Below are 26,052 nucleotides of genomic sequence, written 5' to 3'. Positions count from 1 at the left end.
GGTATCTGGAATTTATTTTCCTTCTACAATTGAAACTTTGTAGCCTGGAGCGGAGCCAAGCCTACTGCATGCTCCACCGGCAGCCATTTCTGTTTGAGTTAATTCACCTTCTATAATTGAAACTTTGTAGCCTTAAGCAGAGGCCTGAGTCCGGCCAGGGTGTGCGGAAAGCTTTGCTTTCTCCGTTACCGCGGGCAACCCTGGCCTGATCTCTCCAGCTCCGTGGCTGCCGCCATTCTGTTTGAATTTGTTTACCTTCTATAATTGAAACTTTGTAGCTTGAGTGGAGGCTTAGGCCTGTCAAGGGCAGGCGGAAAGCTTGTTTCCCTCTGTTGCCTGGGAAACCTTGCTCTCGGTGGCTGTAGCCATCTTGGTTCGGTTTATTTGCATACTTGCCCTGATTGGCTGGTGGGCATGGCTTGGGCTGGTGGGCATGGCTTGGGTGTAGCAGAGGTATGGTCAATTTGCATATTTGTCTATTATTAGGTAGGATAGATCATTTTTTTAATCCTCACCTGAGGGTATTTTTTCCATTGAGAGTGGAAAGGAGGTGGGGAGGGGAGAGAGAGAGAGAAACATCAATGTGAGAGAGACACATCGATTGATTGCCTTCTACCTTGGATCAAACCTTCAACCCTGATATGTGCCCTTGACTATGAATCAAACCCGCAACCCTTCAGTGTGAGGGCCAAAGTTCTAACCACTGAGCAATGTCAGCCAAGGCAAGCTTTGACTTCAGACTCCCTCCTCTTACTAGCTGAATAATCCAGAAAAAGTAATTAATCTCTTTTGTAACTTACTTTCACCCACCAAGTGGAGATAAGTATAGTATCTGCCTCGTAAGGTCATTTTTAGGATTAGATGAGATGATTTATAGAAAGTGCTTAAGTACCTAAGCACATAGCATGTGCTCAGTAAGTCTTAGATGTCTTATTGTGTTACTAATTTACTGACTTGTTCCTAACATAAAGCTTGTTTAAAATTAAAATATAGCCCAGCTGGTGTAGCTCAGTGGCTGAGCATCTACCCAGGAACCAAGAGGTCACTGGTTCAATTCCCAGTCAGGCACATACCTGGGTTGTGGGCTCGATCCCCATTAGGGTCATGCAGGAGGCAACCAATCAATGTCTATCTCTCTACCCCTCCCTTCCTCTCTTAAGTCAATGAAAGCATATTTTAAAAATTAAATTAAATTAAAATATAATTTACATACCACAAAATTCATCATTTTAAAGTGGTTTTTAGCCCTGGCCAGTGCTGTTCGGTGGTTAGACCATCAGCCTGCACACTGAATGGTCGCAGGTTTGATCCCTGGTCAGGGTCCATGCAGGAGGCAATCAATCAATGTGTTCCTCTCACATTGATGTTTCTCTCGCTCTCTCTCTCTCCCCTGCCACCCTTCCACCTTTTCTAAAAAATCAATGGAAAAAATATCCTCTAGTGAGGATCAACAAAAAAATAAAATAAAGTGTTTTTTAGTATAAACTCACAACCATCACCACTTATTCCAGAACATGTCATCATGCCAAAAAGAAATTCTGTACCCATTAGCAGTCACTTTCCATCTCCCCTCTTCATATCCCCTAGCAACTTCTAAACTACTTTCTGTCTCTATGGATTCACCTATTTAGATACCTCTTAGGAATGGAATCATACAATATTTTTTCTTTTATGTCTGGCTTCTTTCTCTTAACATAATGTTCTTAGGGTTCATCATATTATAGCATCTATTATCTACATAGGAAGCTACAAATAATAAAACTACAGGATACAGCATCTCTATGTGAAAATCAGTTGTATTTCTTTATACTAGCAACCTCCAATGCATCATACTCAGTGCCTACAAGCCCCAGCCTTCCACTATGTCTTACATGCTCTAGCAAATTACCAGATCGCCTACACAGAACATACAAGTCATTAGATAGTAATTACCTCAACTTCCTGTCACCAAAACTACTTGCACAGCCACTCAGCCTCTCCTTCCTTCTCACCACAAGAGAAGAAAGAGATTGGCAGGGCCTCCTCTCTTCCCACCTCAGAACTGATTCACATGCTATTCCCAGAATGCCATTAACCCCACTTTTCTGAGCTCATTCTATTAGACTCCTCCCTTATCCACGGAGCATGCATTCCAGGATCCCCAGTGGATGTCTGAAACCAGAGATAGCACCAAATCCTGTACAAACTGTTTTTTCCTATATATGCATACCTGTGATAAAGTTTAAACTGCTCTTGTGCTTTTGGGGCCCTTGTTAAGTAAAATAAGGGTGACTTGAACACAAGCAATGTGATCATGTGACAGTCGATATGATAATTGAGGTGGCTGCTAAGTAACTAACAAGTTGGTGTGTAGTATCTACAGCATGGAGACACTGGATAAAGGAATGACTCACATCTCTAGCAGGATGGAGGGGACAGCATGAGATTTCATCTCGCTACTCTGAACATCCCACAGTGTGAAATTTAGGAATTGTTTATTACTGGAATTTTCCATTTAACATTTTTGGATTATTGCAGAAAGGGAAACTGCAGGAGATGGGAGTGGATGCTGTAATCCTTCAGGTGTTTAAGCATCTCTTATTCTAAGAAGCTTTCTCTTATCTTCCCATCTCCGAGTTATTTGGTTTGTGAGCTGCTGTATTTACCCTTTTATATCAGTTTTCAAACTAATTAAATAATTTGTTGCGTATAATGTTTCACAGTGCGTAAGGCTGCACAAAAGGCACATTTCTTTTTTTTTCTTTCAAAAACAATTTAAATGTTTTTCAAGCAAAATTGACAAGAAGGCCAGATTTAGGCATTTTAGGGAACACTTTTTCACTTCCTTTAAAAGAAATACCAACCAGGTGTTATCTCTTACTCTCTCTATTTATTCCAGCACAAATAAGCCAAGCCATATGCTTTTCTTGGAAAATAACACCATTGAATTTCTTGTCCCTTTTTTCTCCAGTTATCACTTTTATTAATGATATTAGTTCATATTTTTTCGCTAATGTATTCAGTTGTTTTGCTTTGGTTTCCATAATAGTTGTGACTGAATTCAAGCAAGTATTGGAGGAGTCAGCTATCTTATACTAATTCTAATATTGATGCCAAGCTGTTTATATTTTTATCCAATAAATATGAAATGATGACCTGGCTGGCATGGTTCAGTGCTTGAACATCCACCTATGAACCAGGAGGTCATGGTTCAATTCCCGGTCAGGGCACATGCCCAGATTGTAGGCTGTGCAGGAGGCAGCCAATCAATGATTCTCTCTCATCATTGATGTTTCTTTCTCTCTTTCCTTCTCCCTTCTCTGAAATCAATGAAAATACTTTTTTACAAAATCTGAAATGATGAAAATGTCTCTGTTGTCTGTTTTATTCTGTGTGTGTCAAAAAATCCACTTACCTCCAATAAAAAGAAATTGAATTACTTACCACTGATAATGTTTTTATAATTAGGATTATTAAATAACTTGACTTTGGCTATAAAGGCAAAGATTTATTTGACCTGTAACAACACTTAATATGTATTAATGTAGGCTTGCTTATTTTAAGCCATTTTAAAATGACTGTTTGTCTATAACAAGATGTGTTTGTTCCTGGTTTTACTAAGAATTCTCTGTAAACAGTAAAAAATACATGGTGGAATCTCTAGGGTAGGTGGAGACCTTGAAAAACATTCTACTTCCTGAGCCAAAATTCCATCATAGTGCTGGAAGACCTATACCTCCCCTGCCAAGAAAAGCCACAGTTTATTTTCCATCCTTTCATATTGTACAATAAAACTTTATAGCCTCAACCTTAGATCTAACTTTTTGACTGTTAAATTTTCCCCCTTTCTGTTATTTCCATGCATGAGTGCATGAATATATATGAAATAGCTATTAAAGTAATAAGACTGAATTTTTTATGCATGTGTAAGTAGAAATAGCCAAAGAAAGAAAAGCCCCCCCCCCCAAAAAAAAAAAAAAAACCCAACAGAAAAAAAAAGAAAAACCTGAAGGAAAAATTAGATTATTTACAGATGGGTTTTATCCTTACATAGGAAAATGTTACCAACAATATTTAGGTCTGTTGACTATGTCCTGTGCTGTGACTGCTCCTACTAGTATGTAGCACATCTGACCATGGGCCTCTGATTTGGTGCTCTGATCTCTTTCGCGGTACAGCCCAGGAACAGGTGATATAAGACTGGGCACGCCTGGGTGAAATAACCACATGCTTGAAAAATTCTACCAACCCCTTCTCTTACTCAGGATGAAGTTTAACTTAGAGGAGAGTGGAGGTAAAAGAGAATAGGTGTTCATGCCTGTTAGCTCTGCCTTATCATTTTTTTTAATTTAATAGTGAAGTTTATGTAAGATAGTGGCCCCCAAACTTTTTTGTTGTTGTTGTTGATGCAGTTTATGTAAATGTTAATTTTTTACATGATTTTAAATTTGCAGGAAGTTGCAAAAGTAGTACAAAAAAATCCCTATAAACCTTTACCCAAATTGGCACTTATTAATATTTTGCCCCATTTGCTTTATTATCCATGTAATTTTATGAACATGATCATGTATAATGAAGTAATTTATAGCCTCTTATAATTAATCAATATAGGTAAAATGATTTAAACCCAAACTAAAAAGAACATCACTTTTTTGCCAGAGTCAACAGTCTAAATCTTAACTCCTTGGATTGAGCCAAATCTGAAGCTCTGTGGTCATGTTCCTGTGGTTCCCCAAGAGGCCTACCTGTATAGACACCCTTTTCTGGGTAGGGAGAGGCAGCTGGGTTATAACTGGTTCATGTGGTAAAGCTAGAAGGGGAAGACCTAAAAACACCATGCTGGCACAGCCTCACTGGAGGACTTACTGAGTAAACAGCCTTCCCTGAACAAAGCTGTACGCACTCTTGGCGGGTCATAAGTCATATGCGTGGCAGCAGGCAGACCCATTTCCAGCTTCTTCACTTGTCTTTGGTCGCCTGCAGCTCCAGCCGGTGCCTTAGGAATGCTTTTGAAAGTGCAAGCTGGGTTCCCTCAGTAAATATCAGTCGAAGAAGTCACATGAAAAGATTGCTCCAATTCACTCTTGCTGTGGGCCTCCAGGGGTAAAATAATATAGTCCATGTCTTTTCCGTCATGAGGAAACCGTTGTCACTGAATCTCCCTGGGACACTCTACATCCAACCAAAGAGCTTGACAGCCGAGGTTTCCAAATCAAACACAAATGTGTCCTTTTGCTGAGAGATGATGGCAGTGATGTGTGCCTTCTGGAGCCCCACAGCCTCTTGGTGAGGACAGGAAGTAATAGTTGGTTGACTCAAGAGTTTGCTATTGGTTAACAGGTAAAAGAAAAGCATATAGCTTTGCCGTTTACAATGCCCATATCTCTGCAGCAGTTTAGACAATGGCTCCTGAAAGAGGAGGACAGCCATCCCTGCTCTCATCACAAAATGGTAGGTCCTGTGAAGAGCAAAAGGCTCCAGGGAACTCTGCCTGTGGACTCTCACAAAGAGCGTCACATTACAGTGTGAGTGAAGGTCTGACACTCCATAGATGAAAAACACTCCTTTATCCTCAAAACCCACAGTCAACAGTGGAGTGAAGAAATGCCAAGCAAAGTAATAAGCATTTTCCACTTTCCTCCGTACTCTAGAGAGGCCCAGGAGGGAGCCTGCCAGATGTCAATCAGTTGCCAATACAGTGCCCCCAAGATGTGCCCTTTTCTGTTCACTATCTCACTGCGACTGCAGTGGTAGAATTCAGTTTCTATTTTGACACACTGCCTGCATCATGTAAGTAAGGTAGATGGTATCTTTGAAAGCGAGTAATGGATCTGTGCTTTTCAGGAATTTGAAATGAAGTTCAGCCTGAAGAAGCATTTTATGGTTACCGTTTTCATGATGTTGTCAATGACTTGAAAATCTGTTGTTCTAAGACCAGTCCTCTTTAGATGAAACCTTTTCTAATGTACTGAAGGAAGGCCAGGACTAATATCCATATTCAGATGCAAATTGAGCTTTTGGGAAAATGTTCTAATCCCAGCAATCACTGCTATCGTCATAAAAATTTATGTTACCAAAATGCTTGTTAGATGGGTTGGCAGAGCGCCAGCCTTCTGCAATGGATTCACTTCATTTGTAGGACGGGATGTGATAAAAGGACGATTCTTGGTCTGTCAAGACTTGTCTGCCAGACGACCTCTTGGATGTTTTCAAAATACAGTTTCACATCATCTTTCATGTAGGTAGGCAGGTATGTGAAGTCTGTACTATACCACTTCATCATCAGCACTGCTTTATTTTCATTATTTCCCTTCCATATAGTTAAGGTCATTAAATTTGTAGCAAGGATCCATTAAGGGAACGCAGGCGCAGGCTCGCTGGGGCGGACACACACGATACCTGGTTGAGGTTGTGCTGGAACAAGGTCGTGTGCACACAGCCAGGGACCTCCCCAGGCAGTTCCAATGAGCCTTTCCCATTGTAGATCCTCCAACTTCCCTGCAAGCTAGGGTCCGCACTGCACAGCACAAGCAGCAAGAGCAGGCAGAGGCCCGTGCTGAGACGCAGAGGAAGGTGTCGGTGCCAGTGCTGCTGGAGACCACAGAAGCCTCAGTGAGCTCTGTGGCCCCCAAACTTTTTATCAACAGAGATACATTTATCATTTTCTAATATTTCACTTAAAAATTTTTTTTACAAGATAAGCTTATTAAGTACATGGTTTCTCCATTTTTATAGAAGTACCAAGCAGAATTTGTAGTTAACGTGAAATAACCAATGTTATCATTTTAAGTTATAATCAAAAGAAAAAAAAAACCGCCTCTGTGATGATATCATGCTTAAATGTTCAGTTCTGTGAAGCTTTCTGAAGTGTTGAAACTAGTCCACAGGTTCCCACTTTAATGGAGCTCATGGTGTCCAACTCCTGTTTTTGAAAAATCTATGTAGAAAGGAAACTATGCAGTGCACATATTATAACTTAATTCCTCTTGCCTTTCTCTGGCCCTAACTGTTTTGTTTGTAAAATGGGATAATAGTTTATTAACCACTAAAAGGCAAGGATATGAATAAGAAGACATTCTGGCCAAAACCGGTTTGGCTCAGAGGATAGAGCGTTGGCCTGCGGACTCAAGGGTCCCAGGTTCGATTCCGGTCAAGGGCATGTACCTTGGTTGCGGGCACATCCCCAGTAGGGGGTGTGCAAGAGGCAGCTGATCGATGTTTCTCTCTCATCGATGATTCTAACTCTCTATCCCTCTCTCTTCCTCTCTGTAAAAAATCAATAAAATATATTTTTTTAAAAAACAAAAAAGAAGAAGACATTCTGGGATATTTTCTAATTTTTATTAAATTATTCCTTCAATAGATATTTAAATGCTAAGCCCCACGCTGCATAAAGGTAAGACAAATATAGGATATCTGCCTCAATAGGATTTTACAATTTAGTTCTTAGCTGTGATATTGGTATTATGTTACTTATTCAATTAGCTCTTGCTTTATTGTGGTATTTCACTCACCTAGTTTCTAATTGTATTGGCTCAGCTGTTTGGCATCAAGACTTCCAGCTGTAGAGAAGAAACATTACCTTTCTTCCTCACTCAGTTTCAAGTAGAAAGATTTTTTTTTAACCTCAATGATTCTTTAAAGGCCATATTGCCACCTGAAGATGTCACCTTCTAGATTTCAGTTACTACTTCTTCAGTTGGGAACAAGGATCAGTCTCTCTTTAAAAAACTGATGAGATTCCAAAATGGCAGCGGATTAAGTGGAAGCTATACTGACATGTCCCAGGAACAAATTAGAATTAGAACTAATATACAGAAAAACCATCCTGAATAATCAACTGAAGACTAGCTGTAGAGAACCCTGATAACCAAGGATGGAAAATGAAGACCGCATAGAGACTGATGGGAAATGTGGAGGCGCAAAAGGGCTAGCCAGGCTCCCACAGAGAGCAGCTGAAGTTCCAGAGGGATGTCTTGGCTGTGGTGGGTTCCCACTGAAAACTCTGGAGCCTAAACCCAAAGCTGGGCTGCCTGCCAGCAAGAGACAGCTGCAAATGCAGGCACCATCTTAAATGGGCAAAGCACAAAATCTCGTGTGCAGCCACTCACCCAGGTCTGGATGGCTTCACAAGGGAGTTTTACCAAACATTCAAGGAAGAACTAACACATAAACTCCTCAAACTATTCCAAAAGAATCTAAGAGGAGGAACACTCCAAGCTCTTTTTATGAGGCCAGCATTATCCTAATTCTAAAACCAGGTAAAGACACTACAAAGAAAGAGAATTACAAGCGGATATTCCTAATGAACATAGATACTAAACTCCTTAACAAAATATTAGAAAATCTATACATTAAAAAGATCATACACCATGACTAAATAGGATTTATTCCGGGAATGCAAGGCTGGTACAATATTAGCAAATTAATAAATGTGATACATCACATAAAAAATTGAAAGATAAAAATCACATGATCACATCAATAGCCACAGAAAAAGCATTCAACAAAATCCAACACCCCCCTCAGCAAAGTGAGAATAGAGGGATCATACCTCAATATAATAAGAGCTATATATGACAAACCTACAGCCAACATCATACTCAATGGGCAAAAACTATAACCATTTCCTCTAAGAACAGGAACAAGACAGATGTTTGCTTTTACCATGCTTCTTCAACATAGTACTGTAAGTCCTAGCCACAGTGATCAGACAAGAAGAAGAAATAAAAGACATCCAAATTTGAAAGGAGGAAGTAAAACTATCATTATCCACCAAAAAAGTACTAGATTTAATAAATGAATTTGTCAGTGTAGCAGGATACAAAATTAACACCCAGAAATTGATGGCATTTTTATACACCAATAAAGAATTCTCAGAAAGAGAAACTAAATAATTCCACTTACCATTGCAACAACAAAAAATTAAGATACTTAGGAATAAACCCAACCAGGAGGCAAAAGACCTGTAGTCAGAAAACTACAGGATGTTGAAAATAGAGATAGAAGAAGATATAAACAAGTGGAAGAATATATTGTGTTCATGGATTAGTAGAATCAACATCATTAAAATGTCCATAGTACCTAAAGCAATCTACAAATTTAATGCAATCCCTATTAAAATACCAACAGCATATTTCACAGATCTAAAATAAATACTCCAAAAGTTTATATGGAACCAAAAACAACCCCGAATAGCTGCAGCAATCTTAAGAAAGAGCAAAGTTGGAGGGATCACAATACCAGATATCAAGTTATACTACAAAGCCACTATAATCAAAATAGCCTGGTACTGGTACGAGAACAGGCGTAGAGATAAATGGAACACAAGAGAGAACCCAGAAATCAACCCAAGCCATTATGCTCAATTAATATTTGACAAAGGAGGCAAGGACATATAATGAAGTCAGGACAGTCTTTTCAATAAATGGTGTTGGGAAAATTGGATAGATACATGCAAAAAAAATGAAACTAGACCACCAACTTATATCATGCACAACAATAAGCTCAAAATGGATAAAAGACTTTAATGTAAGTCAGGAAACCATTAAAAATCCTAGAAGAAACCATAGGCAGCAAAATCTCAGACATCTCTCATGGCAATATGTTTACGGATACATCTGCTAGGGCAAAGGAAACTAATAAGAAAATAAGCAAATGGGACTACATCAAAATAAAAGGCTGCTCAGCAAAAGAAACCATCAACAAAATGAAAAGAGAGCCCACTGTATGGGAGAACATATTTGGCAATGATACATTCGATAAAGGGTTAATTTTCAAAATATATAGGGAACTCATACAACTGACAAAAAGAAGACAACAATCCAATTTAAAAAAATATGGGCAAAGAACCTAAATAGACACTTCTCCAAAGTAGACATACAGATGGCCAGGAGACATGAAAAAATGCTCAAGGTCACTGATCATAAGAAAGATACAAATTAAAACGACAATGAAGTATCACTTGGTACTTGTCAAAATGGCCCTATCCAGTTTGGCTCAGTGGATAGAGCGTCGGCCTGCAGACTGAAAGGTCCCTGGTTCAATTCCGGTCAAGGGCATATACCTTGGTTGCAGGCACATCCCCAGTAGGAGGTGTGCAGGAGGCAGCTGATCGATGTTCCTCTCTCTTCGATGTTTGTAACTCTCTTTTCCTCTCTGTAAAAAATCAATAAAATATATATATTTTTAAATACTTGTCAGAATGGTTACCATCCACAAATTAACAAATGACAAGTGCTGGTGAGGATGTGGAGAAATGGGAACTCTAGTACACTGCTGGTGGGAATGCAGACTAGTACAGCCATTAAGGAAAACAGTATGGAGTTTCCTAAAGAAATTAAAGAAGAAATTGCCAGTTGACCCAGTGATCCCATTTCTAGGAATATATCCTAAGAAACCCAAAACACCAATCAGAAAGAATGTTTTCACCCCTATATTCATAGCAGTGCTATTTACAATAGCTAAAATCTGGAAACAGCCCAGTGCCCATTAGTAGATAAGTGGATAAAAAAGCTGTGGTTCATTTACACAATGGAATACTCTGCAGTAGTAGGAAAGAAGGATCTCTTATCCTTTGAGACAACATGGAGGGACCTGGAGAGTATTACGCTAAGTGAAATAAGCTAGTCAGAGAAAGACATGTATCACATGATCTCACTCATATGTGGAGTCTAATGAACAAAATAGATCCTGAGCCAATCACAGAATAGACTGTCGAATCTCATTGTGAAGGCCGGGGGACTGTGGGTGGGTGGGAAGAGATCAACTAAAGAACTTGTATACATATGTGCATAACCCATGGGCCCAGACAACATTGTGATGAAGGCTTGGGGCAGGGTTTGGAGGTGTGCTAGAAATGGGAATGAAGAGGCGACATATGTAAAACTTTTAACAATAAATATTTTTTTAAAAAACTGATAACACTAACCTAAATTGTCTAAAAATGAAATTGCATATGGTAATGAATAATTTGACATAACTTTAAGAAAAGCATGTGAATCGTGGTCAGTTTTTTGTTTGCTTGCTTTTGTTTGGGGATTTTTGTTGTGAAGCTTCACATGAGGATTTTTTTTTCCCCATTGCTTTTCATAGAGAGTGGAAGAGAGAGAGTGGGGAGAGAGAGAGAGAGAGAGAGAGAGAGAGAGAGAGAGACATCAACTTGTTGCCTCCAGCACGCACCCCAATGGGATACGGGGTGGGTCCCGAAACCTAGGTATGTGCCCCGATCAGGAATTGAACCCTCGACTCTTTGTGCATGGACCAAATGCTCCAACCACTGTGAACACCGGCCAGGGCATGGTCAGTTTCTTAAGTTAATAGAATATGCAAAGATAGGGGAATATGTCTACTACATACACACTTTTCTGGGGTTTGTTATCAGCATCATATTACTACGTATTCTACATCCACATTCACATGGCTACTTAGATTTGTAAAATAAATTGTAATTTTTACTTGTGTGATGATCTCATGGAATAGCACCTAATATTAGAATCTAGAGTTATTTGTTATTGATAACATGTAATAGTGTATCAGTGAATAAAAATTATCCCAAACTGTAATATCTAAGCTTACAAACATGGTCATAGATGTTTCTAGAAACTAATCATATTCACACTAATGTTTTCATTCATAATGCAAAATTAAAATATTGAAAATTTGCTAACATCAAATAGAATTTATCCCCACGAGGTTTATAGCCCCAATTAAGCATTCAGAATACAGGGAAAGCACATAGAGAAAGTATTCATTTTAACTTGTCACCTGATTTTTTTCTTTTTTAATATATTTTTATTGATTTTGGAGACAAAGGGAGAGAGAGAGAGAGAGAGAGAGAGACATCAATTATGAGAGAGAATCATTGATCAGTTGCCTTCTCCATGCCCCCTACTGGGGATCGAGTCTTCAACCTGGACATGTGCCCTGACCAGGAATCCAACCGTGACCTCCTAGTCGATGCTCAACCACTAAGCCACGTCGTCTAGGCTAATTTTTTTTAGTGTTCAAAAGGAACTTCATAGATATTTTGAGAACAAAAAGGAAAGTTTGTAGCACATGCACATGACTTATATAAGAAATGAAAGGACACCTTTTCCAGCATTTTTCTAACTGTATAAAATGGCTGACCACAAAAGAAGCAATGTCATAGCTTTAGAATTATAGTAAGAGGTAAGTGATGTAAGCCATAGAGAAAATGGCTCAAATCCTGAAAGAATTTTAAATCTCTGTTATCCAATAGGAATTTATTGAAAGTAATATCACATTAGAATGGACAGTCCTATTTGCTAGCCTCTTTAATTTGCAGAGCTCTAAAGAGAGCTTTTCAGGGTTCAAAAAGGTAGCTTTCTAAAACACGCAGGTATATTTTTTTTAATCAGTGAAAGCAAAAAGAGACAGATTTTAGTAATTATGTGAACAAAATCATGTTTGATAAGAATTTATGATGGAGATAACTAAGCTAAGTCAAAGATACTTGTAATATTTTATATGTCATGTATGGACCTGAAGGGTAGTATGCTAAGTGAAATAAATCAGATAGATAAAGATAAATATCAGATTATTTCACTTACATTAATAATCTAAAAGACAAAACAGAAACAGATTCATAGATACAGGAAACAAACTGGTGGTTTCCAGAGGGGGGAGAGGTTGAGGGGCTGTTGAAATAGGATTAAGAAGTAACAGGGATGTAAAATACAGCATAAAGAATATAGTTAAGCCCTAGCTGATGGGGCTCAGTGGTTATAGCATCGACCCAAGAACCAGAAGGTCTTCGGTTGGATTCTGGTCAAGGGCATGTGCCTGGGTTGCAGGTTCCATCCTGGCCCTGGTCGGGGCATGTGTGAGAGGTAACCAATCAATGTGTCTCTCTCATTGATGTTTTTCTCTCTTTTTTGCTTCCCCTCCCTCCCTCCCTTTCGCTGTCTAAAAATCAATGGAAAAAATATACTCAGTTGAGGCTTAACAAATTAAAAAAAAAAAGAATATAGTCAATAATCCTACCTAATAAAAGAGTAATATGCAAATTAACCCTAACTCCGCTATACCCACAAGCCACGCCCACAAGCCAATCAGAGCGAGTATGCAAATAAACCCAACCAAGATGGCTATAGCCACAGAGAGCAGGAGGGAGGCTTGGGTTTCCAAGGTGATAGAAGAAGCCAAGCTTTCAGCCTTCCCTGGCTGGCCTAAGCCTCCACTCAAGGCTACAAAGTTTCAATTATAGAAGGTAAACAAATCCAAACAGAAATGGCTGCCGGCCACGGAGCGAGCAGGAGGCTTGGCTCCGCTCCAGGATACAAAGTTTCAATTGTAGAAGGTAAATAAATTCCAGATACCAGGGCCTCTGCTTGGGTCGCCAGGGGGCGTGGCTGGCCTGCAAACCACCACAGGCCCCTTGCTTAGGCCGCCCCACGCCCCAAGGGAACCCCCACCCTTATCTGTGACACCCTTCAGGGCAAACCAGCTGGCCCCCACCCGTGCACCAGGCCTCTATCCTATCTAATAAAAGAGCAATATGCAGATTGACCATCACTCCAACACACAATATAGCTGCCCCCATGTGGTCAAAGATCCTGCCCCCAGGTGGACACAAGATGGCCACCACAAGATGGCCAGCAGGGGAGGGCAGTTGGGAGGGACCAGGCCTGCAAGGGAGGGCAGTTGGAGGCGATCAGCCCTGTAGGGGAGGGCAGTTAGGGGTGACCAGGCCGGCAGAGGAGGGAAGTTGGGGGCAAACAGGCTGGCAGGGGAGCGGTTAGACATCAATCAGGCTGGCATGGGAGTGATTAGGGGGTGATCAGGCTGGCAGGCAGAAGCGGTTAGGGACAATCAGGAAGGCAGGCAGGTGAGCAGTTGGGAGCCAGCAGTCCTGGATTGTGAGAAGGATGTCCCAGATTGGAGAGGGTGCAGGCTGGGCTGAGGGACACCTCCCCCACACCCCCGTACACGAATTTCGTGTACCGGGCCTCTAGTCCTATCTAATAAAGATGGAATATGCAAATTGACCATCACTCTGCAACAAAGATGGCGGCGCCCACAGCCAGTAAGGAGAGAATATTCAAATTGACACGACAAAGATGGCGGCAGCCGGGCTGGGACACTTGTGTCGTCACCATGGCAACAACGCAGGCGCGGAGCAGCTGGCATGGGGCGGGATGCCTGCTATGGGGTGTTGGGGGGTGGAGGGAGCTACAGGAGGGCAGCAGGGCTGGAGCGAAGGCAGAAGGCGACTCTGGCCAGAGTGAAGGCGGAAGGTGGCGGCCAGAGCGAAGGCCTGAGTACCAGGTGCCGAGGGAAGCCAGTGCCGGCAGCCAGGGGAAGGAAGGCCTATTCTTGCACGAATCTTCGTGCATCGGGCCTCTAGTATTTAATAACTTTGTATAGTGGCATATGGTAACTAGATTTATTGTAGTGATCACTTCGTAATGTTTATAAGTATCCAATCACTGTGATGTACACCTGAAAATAATAGGACATTATCTGCCAATTATAATTTTTTTTTTGAGATGGGGTGAGTGAAATTGAAAACAGGTCTTACAAAGAATCTACAGTGTCTTTGTATTTAGACTTAGAATTCTCTGGGTTCATAACTTTCATTTTAAAGATTTTAGCTAAAATTGTCAACTCTTATTTTTTTAACAAATAATTGTTTTGTCTTTTAAATTATTTTTTTTTCTTAATGGAAGTTGAGTTTTCCAAGGAATATAACTACTAAGTAATGTTTCTTCTTTGCTATAGGTAAAACTTCAGTCAAGAGGCTGACAAAAAAGGTAAGCAGTGTGTTTATAGGGAGGGGTTCATTCTTTTTTTTATGATAGGAAATGCACTTTTGTAAGTTAAATTAAAAGATTTTACTATGTGTATATTCAAAGGATATTGAGGATATACTGGCAGCAATCCAAACAACTCATTGTGGATCAACCTTTTTTAGAGACCTTGGCGATAAAGGTAATTTTGATTTGTTGTTAACTTTCTGTTTATGTGTTTGTTTTAAAATATGTTTTTATTGATTTCAGAGAGAAGAAGGCAGAGGGAGAGAGATAGAAACATCAGTGATGAAAGAATCATTGATCTGCTGCCTCCTGCATACCCCTCACTGGGGACCGAGCCTGAAACCTGCGCATGTGCCCTGACCGGGAATCAAACCGTGACCTCTTGGTTCATGGGTCAACACTCAAGCACTGAGCCACACCAGCAGGCACTACTTATATATTTTCATTAACCAAAGCATTATTAAGGAATTATGGTATGAGGCGTGTAGCTGTGTGTTAGAGAATATACAGTAGAGAACCTAAAAAGAGAATGTTATAACACACACCATGTTATTTAACCAGTTAACTACCACACATTTAAAACAGAAACGATCCCCACGTGCCACGATATTTTGAATTTAATTTTAAAAATCAACTTGCAATGAATATTATAAAAATAAATATACAGTTCGAATGTTCTTGAATATTTTCAGCTGAAAATTCTCATGAAAAGTGATTTTAAAGTTGGTCAGGACTGCCACTTAGGGAAAACATTTTTTTTTATAGACGTGCGTGGCCCGCCACTTGTGTCTACAGATGTTTATGGCATATAACAGGTTAGTAGGTGTCTTTAGATTATAATAAAATACTCATTAGATAGTAACTTTATCATACTCAGAGCCGTCACAGATAAATTATTCAATTTTTATTAAAGCCTAGAAAGGAGAGCAAGGCAGAATATCCAAAGGAAGTGGGGGGGGGGGGGGGGAAATGGGACTTTTTTTCTGCCAAAGTCCATTTGGATATTTATAACATCATTCTCAGGCCATACAAGATTATCAGTTTAAAAATTAGCCTGCTATATTTGGTCAAACATTTAATTAACTCACCCCTAATGTCTTGGCAGGGCCAGACCAAATGATTCCTCGGGCTTTATACTGCCTGCATGCCATATATTTCCTACCCCTGATCTAAAGTAACAAGAGAAGGCCTCAAAGAGAATCCACATAAAAGAACTATAAAAGTTTTCACTTTCTTATAACTAGCAAAAGGTAATATATTCTTGAAATAAAAAAAATAATTTTACCCACTAAAAGAAAATTGTAAGTCACAGTTATATATTTTTTAAACCCAAGCAGAATTCTCTATATAATACCATTCTCAAAGATATACTGAATATAAATTATATGACATAGTGTAAGATACAAATATATTCTTATGATGTGGTAATTTCTCTTTGGAGAACAGGATTCTCAAAACTGCATTCAGTGGCAATCCATATTTTATAATGATTCCAATTTTTAAATATTTCCAGAGAAGCAGAGTAACAAATTTAATCATCTCTTCTAGTGGCCTCTAAGGATTTTTTACAATTTTTAAAATATAAATTATTTTACATACTTCCCACTTCACATGCAGTTTTGAAACATTGCCATTTACCAGGTGTATCAGTTAATAATGCGGATTTTATAATCACAGAAAACACGATAATTTCAAGAAAAACATCAAAATTGCTAGCTATACATTTCCCCCATCTTTCAGGTAATTTGTGGATGCCATCCCAATAGAACTTTTCTTGTTTTGAGGCAAACCATTCAGAGACACAATTTTCCACTTCTTTGTACGTTTTGAAGTGCTGCTCAGAAAGTACGTGTGCCACTGATCAGAACAAGTGGTAATCTGAAGGAGCATGGTCTGGGTGGGTTAATACTTCCCAGACAAGATCTTTTAACGTGTCTTTAACTGGTTTTGAAGTGTGTGATGGTGCGTCATCATGAAGCAAAATTATTTTGCCGTGTCTTCTGGCCCATGCTGGTCGTTTCACGATCAAAGTGTGGTTCAAATTAATTATTTGTTGTCGGTAGCGATTAGTATTAACAGTTTCACCTGGCTTTAGAAGCTCATTATACACCATACCTTCCTGATCCCACCAAATGCAGAGCATTGTCTTCTTTCCGAAGCGATTTGGCCTTGCGGTCAATGTTGCTGGTTGACCTGAATCAACCCATGATTTTGTGCATTTGGGATTCCCAAAATAAATCCACTTTTCATGGCCAGTCACAATTCGATGCAAAAAAGATTTTCTTTCGTGCTGTTGAAGCAACGTTTTACTGATGACTTTTCGGTGTTCCATTTGTCTTTCGTTTAGTTGATGTGGCACCCATTTTCCTTCCTTTAAAATCTTTCCCATTGCTTGTAAATGATCGGAAATTGTTTGCTGAGCAATGTTTAATCTTTCTGCAAGTTGTTTTTGAGTTTGACATGCATCGTCATCCAATAATGCTTGTAATTGTTGGTCTTCAAACTTTTTCAGTTGACCTGGACGTTCTTTGTCTTTCGCATTGAAATCACCACTTTTAAAGTGTTTAAACCAGCGTTCTCAAGTATCTTGAGATGGAGCATGTTCACCATAAGCTTCCTGAAGTATTCAGCAGCGCTTTTCTTCAAAATAAAGTAATGAATTAAAACTTCCCACAAATACTCTTTTTTGGCACGAAATTCGACATTTTTATGCGTAAAAATATCTATGATGTTAATACCTTCAGCAAATTTGACATATGAAATTTTGAAGCTTGCTGTCAATACAACAAAATAGCATACATATCAAATCACATATATATCAACATATGTGTAACTCCATCTATTAAAAAAAATCCGCATTACTAACTGGTACACCTGGTAACAATTTATTTTGCAATTAGATGTGACAAATATGTATTAAATTGTTTCTCCTATTAATATTCTGAAGTGCCTATAAATTTTAAAAAGCATTTTCAGGGGGCAGATGCCTAGAATGCTATTGTTACAAATATCTTGTCTATAATCTTATCTTGAGAGGGTAGGGTACTATTTCTACACTGTTTCAACTCTTCAAGCTTTTTATTTACGTCAGCATTTCAAAGAAAAACTGCAATTTTCTTTTTCAAACATCTCCCCTGTGGAAAAGACATGGACTTATGTCTAGAGAAAATAAACATGAGCTCTCCTTTTGGCACCAAGCCCACCAGTGCAGTCTAGCAGTTTGGCCATTTCTTCGCATTTCCATATTCCTTTGAAAATTAGGAAAAAAAAATTCACTTTTTTTTTTTTTTGTGAGGCTGCCACGGGATGAAATACTTCAACTAAGAATGCCTTCATATGAACACTGAATATTTTAAAGAAAAAAATATCTGACCCTAGCCAGTTTCGCTAAGTGGATAGAGCATTGGCCTGCGGACCAAGGGTCCCAGGTTCCATTCCGGTCAAGGGCACATACCTTGGTTGCAGGCACATCCCCAGTCCGGGCCCTGGTCAGGGCTCTCCCTTAGGAGGCAACTAGTCCATGTTTCTGTCTCAAATCAGTGTTTCTCTCTGTCTATACCTTTCTCTTCCACTCTCCCTAAAATTCAATGGAAAAATATCCTCAGGTGAGGATTAACAAAAAAAGGAAAAAAAGAAAAAATATCTGAAGACTTACTGTGTAGACTTTTTTGTTCAAGAGAAGTACACCTGCTTCAAAATAAAAACAACAGAAAAGTCAGGATAGAAAGTAATAATGTAAGTCATTAAAAACATTTAAAATACATACCTGAAGTTACTTACAAACAAAACACTGAATTACAGTACTTGGATGCAAATTCTTTACCTGCCTTGCTCTGAACGACTGGCCCCGCATTACTGCATTGCATTTCTGCATTACATGATTGGGAGCCATTAGAATGTGGTCTTCCTCCTCTGCCATCCCCTCTTCAAGCCTGTATTCCTCATTTCTGTGCTACCATGGTAGCTTTACTTCCCGTTGCTTCTTGCACATAAGCATTTCAGACCTGTCTTAGATGGCTTTTCCACTTATATCACAACTGCTTAATTAAGATTTTCACCCATCCTTCAAAGACCATTTTTAGAATTGCACTTCTGATCATTCAAACTCAGGAAATGATTTCACAGTTTTCTAAAGTCCTATAAATCTTACTCTCAGTATCTCTTAATGGTATTTAGCATTTTCTATAAACATTTGCATTTCAGCCTCCTGATGTATACAACACCTTCTATTAAGAATTCTTGCTAGAAATCAAACTTGCATCTAAACACAGCTCTGGATCTAACTAGCTACCATTTTATAGAAATTGTAGAAGGTAGAGGAACATGAAATGATATCACAAAGATGCAGTCATAAAAATTTTCTAGACTGTAATAAACTTTACAGGACAAAGGACCAGGCTTCTTCAACAAATTAGTTGAAGGGGAAAACAACAAGGGAGAACCTTTAGATTAAAAGATATTTAAGACACAAGGAACAAATAAAAATTTAAAACTTTTGTGAATCAAGTACACTATCGCCCAGACTGGTGTCGCTTCATTGTTAAAGCATCAGTCCACACACTGACAGGTATGTCGTGGGTTCAATTCCTGGACAAAGGCACGTACCTGGGTTGCAGGTTCGATCCCTGGGCATGATCAGGAGGCAACCAATCAATATGTCTCTCTCACAGCCATCTCTCTCTCTCTCTCTCTCTCTCTCTCTCTCTCTCTCTCTCTCTCTCTTCTTCTCTCTCCCTCCCTCCCTCCTTCCCTCCCTTCTTCCCTTCCTCCCTCCCACTCTCTAAAAATCAATGGAAAAAATATCCTCAGGTGTGGATTAACGAAAAAAGGTACACCAGCAAGAGAGTAAAAAGGCAACCTACTGGATGGAAGAAAATATTTACAAATTATATATAGGGGGCTAATATTCAAGATGTGTAAGGAACTCCTACAGCCCAGCCAGTGTGGCTTAGTTGGTTGAGGAGGTCCCCGGTTGGATTTCTGATCTGTTGGATTCCTGGTCAGGGCACAAGCCTGTTTGCAGGTTCGATCCCCAGTACCCCAATAGGGGGCATGTAGGAGGCAAGTGATGGACATTTCTCTCTCATCGATATTTCTCTCTGTCTTCCTCTCCCTTCTTCTCTCTGAAATCAATAAAAACATACTTAATTTTTTTTTAGAAAAGAACTACAACTCAACCATAAAAAAAAAAAAAAGAAAACAATTTAGCCTAGGATGGTGTGTCTCAAGTGGTTAGAATGAACGCCTGTACACTGAAGTTCGATTCTTAGTCAAGGGCACATACCTGGCTTGCAGGTTCAATCCCTGACCTCGGTCAGGACATGTGTGGGAACCAATCAGTCGATGTTTCTCTTTCACATCAATGTTTCTCTCTTCCTCCCTCCCTCCCTTCCACTTTCTCTGAAAAAAAATCAATGGGGGTGCCACCAGGGATCAAACCTGCAGCGCAGGTAATTGCTCTTGACTGGGAATCAAACCTATGACTCTTCGGTGCATGGGCCAACACTCTAACCACTAGAAAACACTGAATGTTATATTGAGAAACCAAGATGGCGGCATAGGTAAACACCTAAACTGCTGCCTCGCACAACAATTTGAAAACTACACCTAAAAGACAAAACGAACATCATCCAGAACCACAGGAAAGCTGGCTGAATAGAAATTCTACAACTAGAAGGAGAGAGGAAAGCAAACGGAGAATCAGAGGAGCTGCAAAAGGCTGAAGGAAGTTCTCCCGGCGTAGACACAGCTGATCCTCACAGCCAATTGGCCTGGAGGTCAATTCCTCCCAGTGATACCAACAACAATCAAGACTTAACTACAACAAGGCTGTACACACAGTCCACAAAGGGGTGCACCAAGAGTGTCCACCTCAGGTAACTGGGGAGGCTGAGCCACTGGGCCCTATAGGACACCTACCACACAAAGCCACTCTATCAAGTCAGGGAAGCAGCAAAAATGCGGAGACAAAGAAACAGATCACAAATGAAAGAAATGTCGGAAAACAAACGATTGGATATAAAGTTCAAAACCACAGTTATAAGGTTTTTCAAGAATTTCCTAGAAAAGGCCAATAAATTTAGCGAGACCCTCGAGGATATGAAAAAGGACCAACTAGAAATTAAACATACACTGACTGAAATAAAAAATATTATACAGAGACCCAACAGCAGACTAGAGGAACACAAGCATCAAGTCAAAGATTTGAAATACAAAGAAACAAAAAACAAACGGAAAAGAAAAAAGAATACAAAAATTTGAAGATAGTGTAAGAAGCCTCTGGGACAACTTTAAGCGTACCAACATCAGAATTATGGGGGTACCAGAAGAAGAGAGAGAGCAAGATACTGAAAACCTATTTGAAGAAATAATGACAGAAAACTCCCCCCATCTGGTGAAAGAAATAGACTTACAAGTCCAGGAAGCAGAGAACCCCAAACAAAAGGAATCCAAAGAGGACCACATCAAGACACATCATAATTAAATTGCCAAGAGCAAAAGACAAAGAGAGAATATTAAAAGCAGCAAGAGAAAAACAGTTAGTTACCTACAAGGGAGCACCCATACTATTGTCAGCTGATTTCTCAACAGAAACTATGCAGGCCAGATAGGAGTGGCAAGAAATATTCAAAGTGATGAATAACAAGAACCTACAACCAAGATTACTCTACCCAGCAAAGCTATTCAGAATTGAAGGTCAGATAAAGAGCTTCACAGATAAGAAAAAGCTAAAGGAGTTCATCAACACCAAACCAGTATTGTACGAAATGCTGAAAGGTATTCTTTAAGAAGAGGAAGAAGAAGAAAAAGGTAAAGATAAAATTATGAACAACAAATACATATCTATCAACAAGTCAATCTAAAAATCAAGTAAATTAAAAATCTGATGAACAGAATAAACTGGTGAATATAATAGAATCAGGGGCATAGAAAGGGAGTGGACTGAAAATTCTCAGGGGGAAAGGGGTGTGGGGGGTGCGGGAAGAGACTGGACAAAAATCGTACACCTATGGATGAGGACAGTCAGGGGAGGTAAGGGCAGAAGGTGGGGTGGGAACGAGCTATGGGGGTAAAAACGAGGAACAATTGTAGTAATCTGAACAATAAAGATTTATTAAATTTTTAAAAATCAATGGAAAAAATATCCTCAGGTGAGGATTAACAAAAAAGACAATTTAGAAGTAGATAAAGTGAAGTTTCTCCTAAGAAGATACACAAATGGCTAATTTGCACATGAAAGTATGCTCAGCATGACTAATCATTAGGGAAATGCAAATAAACCACAATGAGATGCCACTTCACACCCATTATTATCAAGAAAAAAATGAAAATAAAGGCCAGGATGTGGAGAAATTGTAATCCTTGCACATTGCTGGTGGGGATATAAAATGATGCAGCCACTGTAAACAGTATAGAGGATCCTCAAAAAATGAAACATAAAATGACCATTGATCCAGCAGTTCCACTTCTGGGTATATACCAAAAGAATTAAAACCAGAGACTCAGACATATATTAGTACACTAGTGTTTGTAGTGGCATTAGTCACAGTAGCTGAAAGGTGGAAACAGATGATGGATAAACAACCTGGTGCATCCATACAGTGGAATATTATTGCACCTTAAGAAGGGATGTAATTCTTGCCCCTGGCCAGGTAGCTCAGTTGATTAGAGCGGTCCCCTATATGCCAAGGTTTTGCATTTGTTTACTCTTGGTGGCTGGGTGAGTGCATGCATTTACTAGACTTACTCAGTATAAATTTAAAATTATAGTAATATAGAAAACTTTTCTGTGAAATTAAACTTTTCACACATACTTAATTTTAATTACACAAACATGTCTACATAAGTAAAAACAGGTAAACTAACTTGTCTTTTTAACATATGCATTTGGAACAGATTTTTGGCTTTAACAGACACCCCCCTCACCCAAATTAGTCTGTTATATTGAGGTTTTACTGTATTTTACCAAAAAAAAAAAAAAAAAAAGTAAGTGACTTGAGATCTGTCCATCAAGTGCAATGCAAGAACTTCCTTTGAATCCTGATATGAGCACATTTAAAAAAAATTCTGAAACAGGGATGTTTGTACACTGATTTTAAGTTGATAAAATTAAGGAATTATTGATAATTTTTTAGGTATGGTAAATACATTTGGGAGGGAGAACAGTTCTTTTTCTACTATGAAATAATATGCTAGATGGGTTTTGTTTTAAATAATCCAGTAGACAGTGAGGGAAAGGGATTGAGAGGTATAGATAAAATAAGACCTGCCATGAGCTAGTATTACTGAAGCTGATATATATAATTATTCATTATATTATTCTCCCTACTTTTGTATATGACTGAAGTTTCCCATGATAAAGTTTTTTAATTGTTATGCCAAGCTCATGATCCAGAGGGAAATTCTTTTTATCTTATTAAAAAGCTATGATTTATAAGATATTGATTCTATATTTATTGTAATTCTTTTCCTGGCAAGCACATAAAACTTGATACCATTGCCCTAGCCGGTTTTACTCAGTAGTTAGAGCCTTGGCCCTCTTACTGAAGGATCTCAGATTTGATTGCTGGTCAAGAGTACGTACCTTGGTTGCAGACTCAATCCCTGGCCTGGGTCAGGTGCGTGTGGGAGGCAACCAATGTGTCTTTCACATGATGTTTCTCTCTCTCTCTCTCCCTCCTTCCTCCCTTCCTCTCTCTCTAAAAATCAATAGAAAAATATTCTTGGGTGAGGATTTAAAAAAAAAAAAAAAAAGCCAATACCATTTACTCAAGCAGGAAAGAAAGTTTATTTTGTGGCCTGGTTTAATCCAGTACTCAGGCATCACCAGTACTCGTATCCTTCAGGCCTACCAATTAAAGACTGTCTCCATCCTCAGACCTAAACACTGATCTATTGCACTCTCCATAACCTCACATCCTATGTGAAACAAATTTCACATCATGACAGCCCAGGAGAAAAGATGAAGTGAATGATTCAGCCTTCTCTGCAGAAATCTCACTCTGCTTGGCCCAGTGCAGATCACAGCTCATCCCTGAGTGAACTCCTGTAGCCAGACAAATGCATCCTGCTTGTGAGCTTGGGTCAGCTATATGCCATCCCAGCGCCAGCTCTGCAAAGTATTGTGACTGCCCAGACCAGTCAGCCTCTGCCTCCAAAGGGGAAATCATGGGCCATCCCACTCCAACTGCATGTTGGAGAGTGGGGAAGGAGTGGTTGCCCAGAGGATTTCACTGTTTCATTTTAAATAATACAGTTTACCCCTTGTATATCCAAATCTCTGTTATTCTACTGAATTTATAAATTTGCTTACTTGCAATGTTATGAATAGTAAAAGTTGAGCAGAAACTAAATAGTGTGCCATGCAAATAAAACCTCTAATGGCCTGGCCAGGTGTGGCTCAGTGATTGAGCATTGACCTATGAACCAGGAGGTCACAGTTAGGGGGAATGCAGAAGGCTACCGATCAGTGATTCTCTCTCATCATTGATATTTCTATCTCTCCCTCTCCCTTCCTCTCTGAAGTCAATAAAAAATATATATTTTTTAAAAAACAACCTCTAATTGATAACTGTATTTCCCAGCCAGCATTCATTCTACCTTCTTACTAGTAAGAGTAATCTGATAAAAACCTAGTAAGAGTAATCTGATAAAAACCTAGTAAGAGTAATCTGATAAAAACCTAGTATCTTTTTAAGTATTAGTAATGTACTTAACTCTATTATAAAAGTTTTCCACTGTACCGAAGAGAGGTAATTTAAAGTGAAAATGTGTTTTTAATTAGGTGAAGTTTCCATGTAGTATATATATGATTACTTCTAAAACCATCTAAAACTTATTTTCTAACATTTTTATTTTATCTCTTCCAGGGTTAATTTCATATACTGAGTATCTTTTCTTGCTTACAATCCTCACTAGTAAGTATCCCACATTTTTTGCCTCAACAATCATGTGGACTTCTCTATTATTCATGAACAGAGTTTTGGAAGTTTAGTATTTTTTTTAATTTTTTTATTTATTGGTGTAGAAAGAGAGAGAGAAACATCAGTTTGTTGTTCGACTTATTTATACATTAATTGGTGGATTCTTGTATATGCCCTGACCGGAGATCGAACTTGCAGCCTTGGCCTATTGGAATGACGTTCTAACTAACTGAGCTACCTGGCCAGAGCAGTATTTATGTTTTGTTATTAAAAATACTAGTGGCCTGATGCATAGATTCATGCACATTGAAAGGAAATTAATTAGAAGGTGGCCGGCGGGGCAGGATTGGGTAGGATGGCCCAGACAAGCCCTGGAGCTAACCTCCCACAGTCCCTCCCACTGCGGCTCGAAGGGCATCTACGGAGTGAGCCGGGTCCCTCTGGCAGGTGAGGTCCCTCGGCCTGGCCTGCAAGGATCGGGCCAGAAAAGGCTCTCCAACATCCCCGAAGGGGTCCTGGAGTGCGAGAGGGCACTCTGCAAAGTTCCTGTCATACAGGGTGTGGAATGCAAACGCAAGTGTTCAGTAAAGCAGATTCGGGGCCAACAGTGCCCCAGCAACAACATAACCCACAGTTGAAGGTGGAATCACACAGCCCTGCGAGGAATTGGGCTCCCTCCTCTCTGGTTCTGGGGTACGTCACCTGAGAACCGCAGCTGCCAAGTCACCACAGCTTGGCAGCTCCTGCTTTGAGTGTCTGCCCCCTGGAGGTCAATGCTTGTAATACCTACTGGACGGTCACTTAGCCTTTTATAAATATAGATTACTAGAGGCCCGGTGCATGAAATTCGTGCATGGGGGTGGGGGGATGTCCCTCAGCCCAGTCTGCACCCTCTCCAATCTGGGATCCCTCTCACAATCCAGAACTGCTGGCTCCCAGCTGCTCGCCTGCCTGCCTTCCTGATTGCTCCTAACTGCCCTCCCCTGCAGGCCTGGTCACCCCTAACTGCCCTCCCCTGCAGGCCTGATCGCCCACAACTGCCCTCCCTTGCAGGCCTGGTCCCTCCCAACTTCCCTCTCCTGCTGGCCATCTTGTGGCAGCCATCTTGTGTGTTGGAGTGACAGTCAATTTGCATATCACTCTTTTATTAGATAGGATAGAGGCCTGGTGCATGGGTGGGGGCCGGCTGGTTTGCCCTGAAGGATGTCCCGGATCAGGGTGGGGGTTCCCTTGGGGCGTGGGGTGGCCTGGGCGAGGGGCCTGTGGTGGTTTGCAGGCCGGCCGCACCCCCTGGTGACCCAAGCGGAGGCCCTGGTATCTGGGATTTATTTATCTTCTATAATTGAAACTTGGTAGCCTTGAGCGGAGCCAGG

At 39.9% G+C, this 26,052-nt stretch overlaps 1 protein-coding gene across 4 annotated transcripts in view; it reads left to right on the top strand.

Moving 5' to 3' along the window:
• Positions 1-26,052, top strand: part of MICU2 (mitochondrial calcium uptake 2) — a 108,488-nt gene that overhangs the window by 48,516 nt on the left and 33,920 nt on the right. For all 4 annotated transcript variants that reach the window (XR_013813657.1, XM_079774096.1, XM_079774095.1 and 1 more), the window contains exons 3-5: positions 14,722-14,753; positions 14,856-14,931; positions 24,626-24,673. Coding sequence is in view for 3 of the 4 variants with exons in the window: in XM_079774096.1 (XP_079630222.1) it covers positions 14,722-14,753; positions 14,856-14,931; positions 24,626-24,673 (156 nt within the window). In the remaining variant the exon portion in view is untranslated. The remainder of the gene's footprint in view (positions 1-14,721; positions 14,754-14,855; positions 14,932-24,625; positions 24,674-26,052) is intronic.

Source organism: Cnephaeus nilssonii (assembly GCF_951640355.1).
Source record: "Cnephaeus nilssonii genome assembly, chromosome: 6".
In the NCBI taxonomy this organism is placed as follows: domain Eukaryota; kingdom Metazoa; phylum Chordata; class Mammalia; order Chiroptera; family Vespertilionidae; genus Cnephaeus; species Cnephaeus nilssonii.
Note: the sequence above shows the minus strand (reverse complement) of the source record. Positions and strands in the feature narration are given on the sequence as shown.